The sequence below is a fragment of the Mytilus trossulus genome, chromosome 2 (assembly GCF_036588685.1).
Source record: "Mytilus trossulus isolate FHL-02 chromosome 2, PNRI_Mtr1.1.1.hap1, whole genome shotgun sequence".
NCBI classification, from domain to species: Eukaryota; Metazoa; Mollusca; class Bivalvia; order Mytilida; family Mytilidae; genus Mytilus; species Mytilus trossulus.
In genome coordinates, this window is record NC_086374.1 from 18,165,890 (window position 1) to 18,178,029 (window position 12,140).

The 12,140-nt window shown below is 31.8% G+C and overlaps 1 protein-coding gene across 1 annotated transcript; it reads right to left on the bottom strand.

Moving 5' to 3' along the window:
* Positions 1 to 260: 260 nt before the first annotated feature.
* On the bottom strand, positions 261 to 11,853 carry LOC134706655 (sodium-dependent glucose transporter 1A-like). Its single transcript, XM_063565779.1, has 4 exons — positions 11,684 to 11,853; positions 8,708 to 8,994; positions 3,436 to 3,721; positions 261 to 2,082 (listed from the first exon to the last, which is right to left on the bottom strand). The coding sequence occupies exons 2-4, from the start codon at positions 8,975 to 8,977 to the stop codon at positions 785 to 787; spliced, it is 1,854 nt and encodes a 617-aa protein (XP_063421849.1). The 5' UTR covers positions 8,978 to 8,994; positions 11,684 to 11,853; the 3' UTR covers positions 261 to 784.
* Between the last annotated feature and the right edge of the window lie 287 nt (positions 11,854 to 12,140).

The window sequence follows — 12,140 nt, forward strand, 5'->3', positions numbered from 1 at the left end:
TTTTACCCCTATGTTCTATTTTTAGCCGTGGCGGCCATCTTGGTTGATTGACCGGGTCACGCCACACATTTTTTAAACTAGATACCCCAATGATGATTGTGGCCAAGTTTGGTTCAATTTGGCCCAGTAGTTTCAGAGGAGAAGATTTTTGTAAAAGTTAACGACGACGGACGACGGACGACGGACGACGGACGACGGACGCCGGACGCAAAGTGATGGGAAAAGCTCACTTGGCCCTTCGGGCCAGGTGAGCTAAAAAGAGCATTCAATACTTATAATTACATTTTTACCTATAGGGTCATGAAATCACGCCTTTTATCACGTTTTTATTTCATTTACCTGTGCACTTTATTGTGGGACCTCGTGTCATCATGAATGAAAAGTTGCATTGTGTATTGATTAAGGAATATCACGAGATTGCTATTTAGCCAATCAGAATAACGTATTATAATGAAACATACATATAATGTAACTATTATTAAATAAAAGCAACAATTTCTGATTTACATGGTTATACAACACAATAATTTTACACCTTAACCAAAAGGCTGGAATGCTGGAAGAGAGACAATGTACATGTATATTATGATTCATATAAAAAAATGTTTTATATGTATATAACAATACAAATATAAATCGAAAAAAAATTAATTTGATCAACATAAAAAACACAACCTTGCATAAAACACCACAAAATAAGCGGTGAAGTAAAAAATATATTAATAAAATGCTGTGAAAAATACAGATCTTTGCTCCAAAAAAAAACCCAAACAGATCTTTAACATTAGGAGTCATTATTATTGAGTTGTTCATAACTTTTCTTTTTTTCTTCGTCAGCAAAAGCAATGCCATCTAATTCAGTTCCATTTATTTCATTAGTCATATCTTCAAGGTCAAGGTCTTCATCTAGTAGACTTGCCACGTCTGCTGGTTCCTCTTCACCATCTTTGATCTCCACGACAACATCACGATAGGCAGTATACTGAGCATTCTTGATATATTTAGATAATAATAATGCTGATACGAATAATATAAACAACATCACACTCTCACCTAACAACAGATAACAAAACCACATGGGAGTCAGTTCATCCATAAGAAATCCTAGTATAATTGGATTTACCATTGTTCCACTTGAAGAACCGATTAGAAAAAGGGAGGCAACTTTACCAGTGACTCTCAGAACTTCAGCTTCTGTCCATGTAAATATTGTTGGAAAAATTATAGACATGGCAAGTCCAGCTAATGATGAACAAATCCATATACCACCATGGTAAAATGCATATGACGTAAAAAATAATCCAATAAATGAGACAATTAACAAAGAACAGTACATAGTTATCATTCTAACAGGACTACAAAACTTAACAAGTAATATTCCAATAAATCGGCCCAATCCAAAGGAGGCCCAGTATATAGATGTAGCAAAGGACCCTTGTGTTTTGGTCCAGTCCATCTGTTCTACACAAAAAGTCGTTAGGAATCCTGCAAAAGTGTCTTCAATTGCACTGTATGTTCCTATCAAAACGCACATATTAAGAAGCATCAGACATCTTGACTTGCTAGTCATTTCTCCTTCATTTTTGTTTGCAGGCTTCTGAGGGAGTGGCGAAAAATTGCTTTTCTTAGAACGGCAGTATGTGACTAAAAATGGCAGTGCTGCAGACAATGCTAAACAAGAAGAGATTAAATAGGCCACATAAATCATAGAATGCTGTGGTTTTACCCATTCTACTTCTTCTATTGTTTTTGATAATGTTTCGTTTAAATATAATGATATGTTTGAATATCCATTTGTATATGATAATGGACTACTGTAGGCACTGTTTGTATGGTTAACATTCTTCAAAGCATTGTCAATAGCACTAGTTTTAACTATATTGAACGGAGACAGACTACTGTTCACAACATTATCAGTCATGTTAGAGACAGAGGTGATAATCCTTGGTTCTCTCTTTGGAGCAAGAAATGGAGCTGTTGCCAGAGGTGATAAAATTCCACCAAAGGCAAAACAAAAATGTAATGTCTGCATGAAAGATCTCCCAGAATCTCCCCATATGTAAACTAACTCTGCATTTCCAACTGAAATTAGAAAAAAATATTGTAGTATAAATATTTCAAGCATATATATTATCAAAACTAAATCATTTAAGTATGAAAATGCAACAAATTGTTAATAATATTTTGTACATAAATCAGGCCATAAGTTTTTTTGTTTGATTTGTTTGGCACTTTGGGGCCTTTAATGGAATATGGGTTTTGCTCCTTGTTGAAGATTGTTCAGTAACCTATAGTTGCTCACTTCTATATCATTCGGTCTCTGGTAGAGTTGTCTCATTTGCAATCGTATGTCTTCTGATTTTTATGATGCAGAAGAAAATAGTATTAATATAAAACCAAATGATACATTTCTTATGTCTTACATGTACATTTGTATTTGTGCCAATTCCTTTCCTTCTCATTGGTCAGATTTGTATTGAAATTGGTATGCAGACCATTTATTCATCTTGACGTGTTATGTGTGTTTCTATTTCTGTTTTTTACAGCAGACATAGTTTATAATTTGTTGATATGCAGCTGTTTTTTAATGACAAATGTAGCATGATAGACATCTAGCAGAGATTTTCTTGCAAACCAGTGCTTAGGGTGGTTTTTATACTGCAATGAGGTTAGAGTTCAGTTAATTTGAGATAAAGAACTCCTTTAAAAAACTGTTGATCTACTTTTGGTTTTTTTATCTTTATTTTGTGAAATTTTGTGATTTTGTGTTACAAATTACTAATTATATATATCCTTTCTTTTATCCTTTAAACAGCCCAACCAGATTAAGTTGATATATTCTATTTGTTAACAGAACCTGTGTTCAGGGAAGTTACTAGATATATAAATAAATAGAGAATGTGTCCATGGGACACAAATGATGCTCCCACTTGCATATAATGTTATGAAGGGACATAACTCAAGAAAAGTAAAAGTGACACCACCCAAATTTGAATGTGATTCGACTGGTGTGGTAATAAGCACTGTGTACTGGAAGTACATGATTAAAGATGGACAGACGTACTGAGGGACAAGGGTCACACTTAATACTCTGTCCGGTGATGTCAGGGGGCATAACAATTTGCATCAAACGTATACAGTATATAAATAAATACTGCATGTGGTTCATTAGTGTTTCTCGTTTCTTGTTTTTTATATAGATTAGACCATTGGTTTTCCCTTTTGAATGATTCTACACTAGTAGTTTTTTGGGAACCATTATAGCTTGCTGTTCGGGTGTGAGCCAAGTCTCTGTGTTGATGACAGTTCTTTGACCAGTAATGGTATACTTTTACAGATTGTGACTTGGATGGAGAGTTGTCTCATTGGCACTCAAACCACATCTTCTTATATTTCTTATATCTAACTACAACCTGCATGATATTTTATACTAACCTGCATCAAGACTTCCACTAAACACTCCTTTTATCAAATGTATGAAAATCATCAATTCATATCTTGAACACCAAGGAATTATAGCTACAGTCACAGCATTTCCAAACACAGCAGTAAAAATAAGCATTATTTTGTTAAATCTGTCAAATAAAATACCACTGGCTAGAGAACCAACTAAATATCCAACAGAGTGAGCAGTCATAAAAGCTGAGCCTTCCTCCAAACGAGTTCTTGTAATAATCTGGAGGTCAAGAAATGAAGGTCCAAACTGTCCTATTATCCATCCCTAAAATAAGAAATAGAGCAATTCTTAATCTTTATATAAAGATTCTTTTAAAGATCTAAATCACCTTTTGGAAAGGTACTGCACCTACTGACAAAGTATGATACATTATATTGTATTTTATATATGTAGTTCATTCAAAGAGTATCATTCTGAACAGATAAGTAACATCTGAGTGACCATGATATCATAAAATCATTACAGTTATCAAAATCTTCATACAAAGATCAAATCTCTGAGTTTGGCTGCAAATTAGGGATTTAAAACCCTTTCAATATTTTAAAATTTCATGAAACAGAAATGACTTAAATTAATCAAAGTTTTATTGCACTTTTGCTGTAAACTAATTAGTTTCTTCTCTAGTATCATGAGTATAACTTGGTATAAAAATTAATCCATGCATCTCTTTTCAATCTCAATGTTTTATCAAAAAGATATACTAGAGAAGAAATTAATTAGTTAACAGCAAAAGTGCAATAAAACTTTGATTAATTTTAAAAAAAGAAAAAGAAACTAATTGGAAAATAGACAATAGAAACTTAAATAAAGTTTTAATAACCTATCTTCTACAAATGGACAACAGCTACAACCATACAACATTAACAAAATATAGATAATAATTAAAAGTTTAAAATCACATTTACTCTAGGTACACATAGTACATGTCGAAATCATTTGACTTTTTTTAGTTTAAGTGACAAGAAAATGAATGATTGATATGAAGAACAACTACCATTATGATCATGAAAGTAAAAAAACAAGACCAAATAGCAGGTCTGGACCTGCTTCACTGCATGCAATTGATTGATGTCACATATATACTAGATCAGAACTTGTCAATTTTACTTCTACAAGGAGTGTTGTTAAATTTCAAACTATGATCAAACAAAAGTTGAATCACAGCAAATGCTACAAATCAACATGATCAAGTTGCAGACCAAATATCAAACCATTCCCTGTAATAGGAGATAATAAATCTTTCAACAAAATGTTCATTAGAAGTCTAGACTACCATTGTGTACAATCAATGTTTTATAATCTTAAACTATCAGAAAACAGGGTATGGATAAACATCACATGTTAAAATTAACTAGTTGCAACTCATCATTTATCAAGCTGAATAACAAATATTAAAGAATTCCCTCCCATATATAAGTCGCTAAAACTCTAAACTAAATTTTCCTTGTACAATGAAGTGTTTTAAACTATCAGCAAACAGGATTTAAATACATCAAAAAATGATTACTCCACACTTGTTATCAGGATCTGAAATCCACATAGGAATTCAGATCCCTCCATGGTATCAGATTGTTATGTCGAGTGTGTACTTTCTACAACTCAAAGCAGCAGACCAGTTAATAAAGCAGTGCATTTCATAGAAGCAAGGTTTCTTTTGGAAAGATCATGATGGATGGACGAAGTCCAGCAATTACAAGACATGCTTCCACCTTTGAAACACTAGTAAACACAACATCTACAATGAATGCATGCCTCCAAAGAAGTTTCCATGGCTACTTATGTATTTGCCCAGCTTCTTTAATAATGTGTTTAAACACAGACAGGCAAAACATTCTATCTGGTTTAACACAATTTTTAGGGATTATGATCTGTTACAAGATGTAGCTTTTCAAGATAATAAAATTGAGAATGGAAATGGGGAATGTATCAAAGAGACAACAACCCAACCATAGAAAAAACAACAGTATTTGTGTTAAATCATTAATTTCAGTATGATTCTGTTCATTCTGTGAAGATTTTGTTAGACTAGCTATGCATCACAATTACAAATTTACAACAATGATTATGAATAGTAGGTAGAAATCCTGAAATGTACTACATTCTATAGAAATTGTACAACATATACATGCATATCAAATTGGAATTATTTCTTACTTATGTTTTACTTAAAGAGTCCATGTAATCTGAAAACTGAACAAAGCATTTTATAATAATAGAAGCTGGTTTATGTCAAAGTTGTTATTATAAACGGTTAAAAATAAAAACTAAGTATATTTTAGGGACCTACATGTTACATGGGACTAAAAACTGATCAAGCCTAGGCCTGAAGCCCTGGACTCATTTTTCCCACAAACATGACAAAGGCATTAACTCTTTGCAAAAGCCTAAACAAAATTACCAAAATATATATTATTAGATGGATGCAGATTCAAAACCTGCAAAAATTGATGACGCAAAATATGATCAAAAGGAGTAACTTGAACAGACACTGGAGTTTGCATCTATGAAGTAAAATAATGAATCGTCAAGGCTTGTCTAAAATATTACAACAAAGTCACTGGAAAAAATGTTCAACCCATTTTTTATACTTTCTTATCTAAAATCAGTCTGTGTATTTAAATAGGATAAATAGAACCATAACAGACACGATACCAAAATGATTGCTTCAAAAATTTAAGCAAATAAACATTGATCTTGTTTATATAGCAACACTGATTAACATAGCTAAAAAAGAGCATTCCAGCAAGGTACAATATCACTGTGCTTAAACGGCCGTGGGTAACTTAAGTTACCCACAGCCCAAGATGGAGCCGCCTGGCTTCGGTTAGGAAGTTTGCTCCTATATAATTACAATACCATGCATACAAAAGAAATGTTCAGTAATTAAAAAGTTATACAAATCTTTTAGGGAAGCTTTGCAATGTAAAACGTGGTTTGTTACTTCAAAATAAACGATTACAGCACGATTTTCCAAAACACTTATGATGTCCGTAACTTCAAAACAACTTGTCCGTAACTTTTTTCCTTGTACCAATAGGGATGTCCGTAACTTTAGCAAGATTTCGGTAACTTTCAAAGAATCTTTATTTGTAGATGTAATTATAAGAATGATTAATAAAAAAAATATCGAACTCCTAGTAATATTCAAACAGGAAGTCCTTTATAGAAAGGCAAAGCCTAAAGCTCAAGTTTATACACCTAACGAATGGAAAACAACAGTCATATTTCTGCCTTGGTACAGGCATTAAAAAGTTAAATTACAAAAATACTGAACTCTGAAGAAAATTCAAAAAGGAAAGTCCCTTATAAAATGGAAAAATCCAAAGCTCAACCGAATGGATAACAACTGCCATTTTCCTGACTTGGTACAGGCATATTCTTATGCAGAAAATTGTACGGCAAAATTAATGCATCTTACATTCTACTGGCTTTATAGATTGTTTACTGCTTAAGTTTTAGAGGATAAACCATGACATGCAGGTTATAAATCTCACCATTTCCAACTGTAGAAATTACATTAATAGTGAATTAACATATGAAAATGACCTTAGGAGAACAAGTTCGGAGGTCAATCCTTAGCAGAAATACATAGATGAATCAGTCCAAACCTCTCAAGAAGATGTGTATGATTTGATACCCGATCTTATTAAATCCCTGAAGTCAATGAAACTTTTAGAATATTTTAAATCTACTTTTATTGCTATAATAAACTGAATCCTGTTCAACAATATAGCTTTCCATCTATTCCTAGTTTTTTTTCTCACAATCAACAACACATCACACTAGATATAGTGAAGAGACCATACTTTTTTGGCTAACAATTCAGAAATTATTTAAAGGAAAGGATATCAATTTTTCCGCGGCTATACCGACCAAGGACTCATCAGAGAACAATCTATAAAGCTAGAAGATTGTTAGAAAAATTTCGCCGTACCGTAAGATCCCGTTTTATCCCGGGAATAATTTTTTAAAAATTTAACGGAAAATCTGTGACACTCTGGTTTGCTTTTTCTCTTGTTTACTTTGGAGCATATTATTATTGTATAAATCTATGTTATAATATAAGGGGTTTGATAGTGTTTATTGTCCTTTAAGTGTTGAAATTGTTAATTTTGTACAATTTTGAAAAAAAGTTACCCACATCCGAAAATAAAGTTACGGACAGTCTGATTATTTTTTAATTATAAGTTACGGACATCTTATGCATTTTTCAAAAGTTGGCCTTGCGCTAAAATGAAGTCAAAATTAACAAATTTGAAGTGATGGTAAGTGATTTCTTTATTCAAAAGTCCTTTCAATATTTACATAGATCATGAAAAACATTGCAAAAAGTAGATTTTGTATCAACTATCATCTCAACAAGTTTAGAGTCCGCCATCTTGGGCTGTGGGTAACTTAAGTTACCCACGGCCATTTAAGCACAGTGAATATATAAACAGGTGATAACCGCATCTTTTCAAATTGTCCATCAAATCAAAATAACAATAAATGTAATATTTGGGGAACTTCTAATAGTTCAGACCATCTAATAACAATTATATAACCTATACAAAAAAAATCAGCCATTAAACAGACAAATGCATTTCTTTTGTTTCTGTTTTAAAAGGTTTTTGCATATAACATGTTTAATAATGAAATGTCTTGTGTTTAAACACTGAACAAAAGAAAAAAAATTGATGTGCGAATAAATCTATGTACATATCACTTAAATGGGCTTTTGAATGAAGACATCCTTATTTAATCACCCAAAAAAAGAAATTAAAAAAAAATCCTATCAATATTTACATTTTTTGTACATTAACATTATTACCGTAAAAAAATTTCTTTGAAGTTTGTGGTTGTACTGCCTTGGGTGTAAAATGATTGACACATCACAATACTTTTACCTGCAAATCGCACAAAGTAATTACTTGTATACCACCTGCAGGTTAATGATCTTTTTATGACTTTCTTTTGAAATTAAAGGTGGTAGTTGAATTTATATTCTTATTTCTGAATAAAAACTCTGTAAATGCAATTAAATGTACATTTAGCATATGTACAACTACAAATTTAAGTCTTTTAGCGAACTTAGTTCAGAATAGCAGTTAATTCTAATTCATTCTGACATTTGGTACATTCTAAAAGTTCAAAATCATCAGATAGAGATGGATGAAATATAAAAGTTTCTACCCAGTTCATAAATGACTAAACACCTTTATATATATTAATACACAATATAAAATAAATGTATGCCTAAAAATATCTTACCAGATTCACAAAAGACCAGAAAAGACAGAGCGTGTGCAGGAACTTTGCTCTGTATACCTTATCTGTCTTCCATTTTTCACAGAAAGTTTTCTTAATTACGACTTCTGTTTCTTCTAAAATATCTGATTTTTCTTCAAATGAAATGTCCTCTGTTGAAGGTAGATTTGACATAGTATGTTTGGCAATTTCAGCATCAAATTGCTCCAATGTTTTTCCATTTTCAACTCCATTTGTATATCTTACAGGTATATGTACATGTATATTCTTCATTATGTTATAACTTATACCTGAAATATTTTAAGCAAACATTTTGTTATAAGACCAGACATTATATTAATTAGTAATTAGTATGCAAGTCATTTGGTTTTTATTCCAACATAGATGCTGTACTTGGCAACAGCTTATACATGTACAATGTATCAATGACGATATGTAAAAAATTTAGTCACAAGTGTATCCTGTTATATTATAATAATCTCATCAGAAAATTAAATGTGTATTAAAACTAAGCAAAGATTTCAGACAAAAGACCAAAGCTGGAAGTATGGGTTCCAACATTCACACAATAAACTGTACATGGATACATGTCTTGTCTTTAAGTATTTTTTTTGGTTTATTGCATATTGCAAATGTTAAAATTACAATTAATGGCTACACAAAACATAAGATAAAGGTATAAATGATATCTTTACAATGAGTTTGGATACAACACATGCATGCAGTATTTTTGCTAAAAATTGTTTTAAATTTAACCATTTCAAAAATAATATAGATAGTTTAATTACTTTTGATTTTATTATTTAGATACAAACCAGACATAAGTAACTTCACATATTAAAAACAAGGGATTTTGACTTTTGATTTTGGACTTTCCTTTTTGAATTTTCTTCGGAGTTCAGTATTTTTGTGTTTTTACTTTTTTCTATATGGCACTGACAACTTCGTTGCAGGGCCATAAAAACAGATTGATGTCCAGCACAAAATATTTTACCTGTCAGAAACAGGTAAATTTCAGCTGTCAAACAAATACCGTAATGAACGTTGATTGTTAAGAAGAAGTAGTATCGAAGTAGTCACAGAAAAATGTCAGTACAAGAAAAAAGGATCTCAACATAAACCTCAACTTTTTTTTTTCTGAATTTAATAAGTTTGAATGGAAAATCTCACATGAGTTGTTTACTTCAGACATACACTTATCCGACACATGATGAATTATAGCTTTTAGAAGGTCTCTTAAACTTCTTTTCATCTTTATTAAATTGTTTAGGAGTTATGTTAAGTTAACACCATGATCACAGGGGGTTGCCAATTTTTATATTTTAACTGAGTGCAAAAAAAAGTGGGGACTCAATTAACTTGACAAGTTAAAATCAAATCAAATTGCCACTAATGAATCCATGACAAATCGCCCCACACCTTAGGCCTAATCGCCCCACTTTCTAAAAAAAACGCCCCGCTCTTGTTTACCAACTCGCCCCACTTATGAAAAGGGTAAACTTCCATTGCAAATAGGTATGATAAAATGCCCCTCCCTTATGAAAAGGGTTAAAATCCCACTGAAATACGGTCTGTCAACCGGCCCCACTCATGACAAATAGATAAACCACTTTAAAAAAAGATGCAATCCCATTGTATATCTTTGTCCCTGTCCACGTCAATACCTTTGAAAACCTAAGTGAAGTGCTATAAAATCAAATTGTTAAAAACTCTGTTTTTGCAATAAAGTTATCTATAAATGTTAATCTGATTGTATCATAATCATACAATTGATGCGTGTCACGCATCAATTGTATGATTATGATAAAATTAACAGGTTTCTTTTCAATTGTTTTTTGTGACAAATATAGATTAAACATGGTTTTACCAAAAAAAATACCATTTAAAAGTTACAATTATATTTTTTTTTCGATCAAATTTTTTTTCTGTAATCTGATTGCTTATTTATGTTATTCATGACATGAAATTAGTCTTCTTGTGGCTATTAACGGATACCTTGTACAAGAGCTTCATTTAACAATATTTATGTTAAATAAATAAAACTATTTTACACATTGCAAGTTTAACTGCTGTATGTGTATGTTCTTTGAGTAGTAAAAGCTGTCCTTTATCCTGGGAACAGCATATCTATGTAAACAGGTCTTAAATTGAAAACTACGTTCAAACCTATGATTGCGTTGGATAAAAATCACAATTTTTTTATGTGTGCATGTACAGTAGTTGTCGTTTGTTTATGTAATGTATACGTGTTTCTCGTTTCTCGTTTTGTTTATATAGATTAGACCGTTGGTTTTCCGGTTTGAATGGTTTTACACTAGTAATTTTGGGGCCCTTTATAGCTTGTTGTTCGGTGTGAGCCTAGGCTCCGTGTTGAAGGCCGTACTTTAACCTATAATGGTTTAATTTTTAAATTGTTATTTGGATGGAGAGTTGTCTCATTGGCACTCACACCACATCTTCCTATATCTATGTAAAACAAATTCCATTGTAGAAGGGTCTAAATACGGCACCAACAACATTTTCCAAAAGACCAAAAAAGTGAAAAAGTATATTTAAACAAAACGCATTTGACTAACAGGTTGAACAACTAATGTTCTTTAACCCTGCTTCATTACAAAAAATAGCTTTTCATCATAATCATGATATTATTAAAATTATTTTTTTATAGAAAAGACAAAAGAAAATAATGGATAAATACATGTAATCTAACATATTTACTCAATGACATTTTTCTGCATGGCACAGTTTTCTCGACATGTTTACAATGACTGGTCCACACAGGAATGATACCAGCTGACGTTTCAAAATATAAAAACACAAAAAAAAAAAATTATACCAAAGCATGATCTACCTGTCTACTTTTACAGCTGTACAGGTAGGATAAACAAAGAATTTCTTGGAGATTTCTGCTGTTTCATGACTGTTAAATTTATTTTTGAGGTAAATTCTTGACACGGAAACAAAAACGTAAATACATACCTTTACAGTTTCGTCCGCGTTTTCATCTACTTGTTTTATTAATATTCCAACTTTCTTTGCGATTTCTTCCCATTGCTCGGAATTTTCAGAGTTAGTGTCCTTGATCTTCCGGAAGTGGAGATAGAGACAACTCGTCCCTTACAATCTAGGAAAAATTCTTTTCGTCCCTATGGGAAACGAGACGTTTCGGCCATGACATAAAGCAAAAACCTCAAACTTATACAAAGTCAAACTTGATCCTGTGTAAATTCAATCACTATATTTCATACCTCCACTAAAAAAAATAATACAGATTTAATAATAATTTTAAAAGATGTAATCAACAGGAACGGAATCATGACTAGACTTGTGGAACATTACCAACAGATTTAAGAAGGAAAGAAACGACCATCAGGAGGTTAGGAAAAATTTATTCAAACAGTAATATTAATGTTCCAAGTATTAGAAATTCATTTTT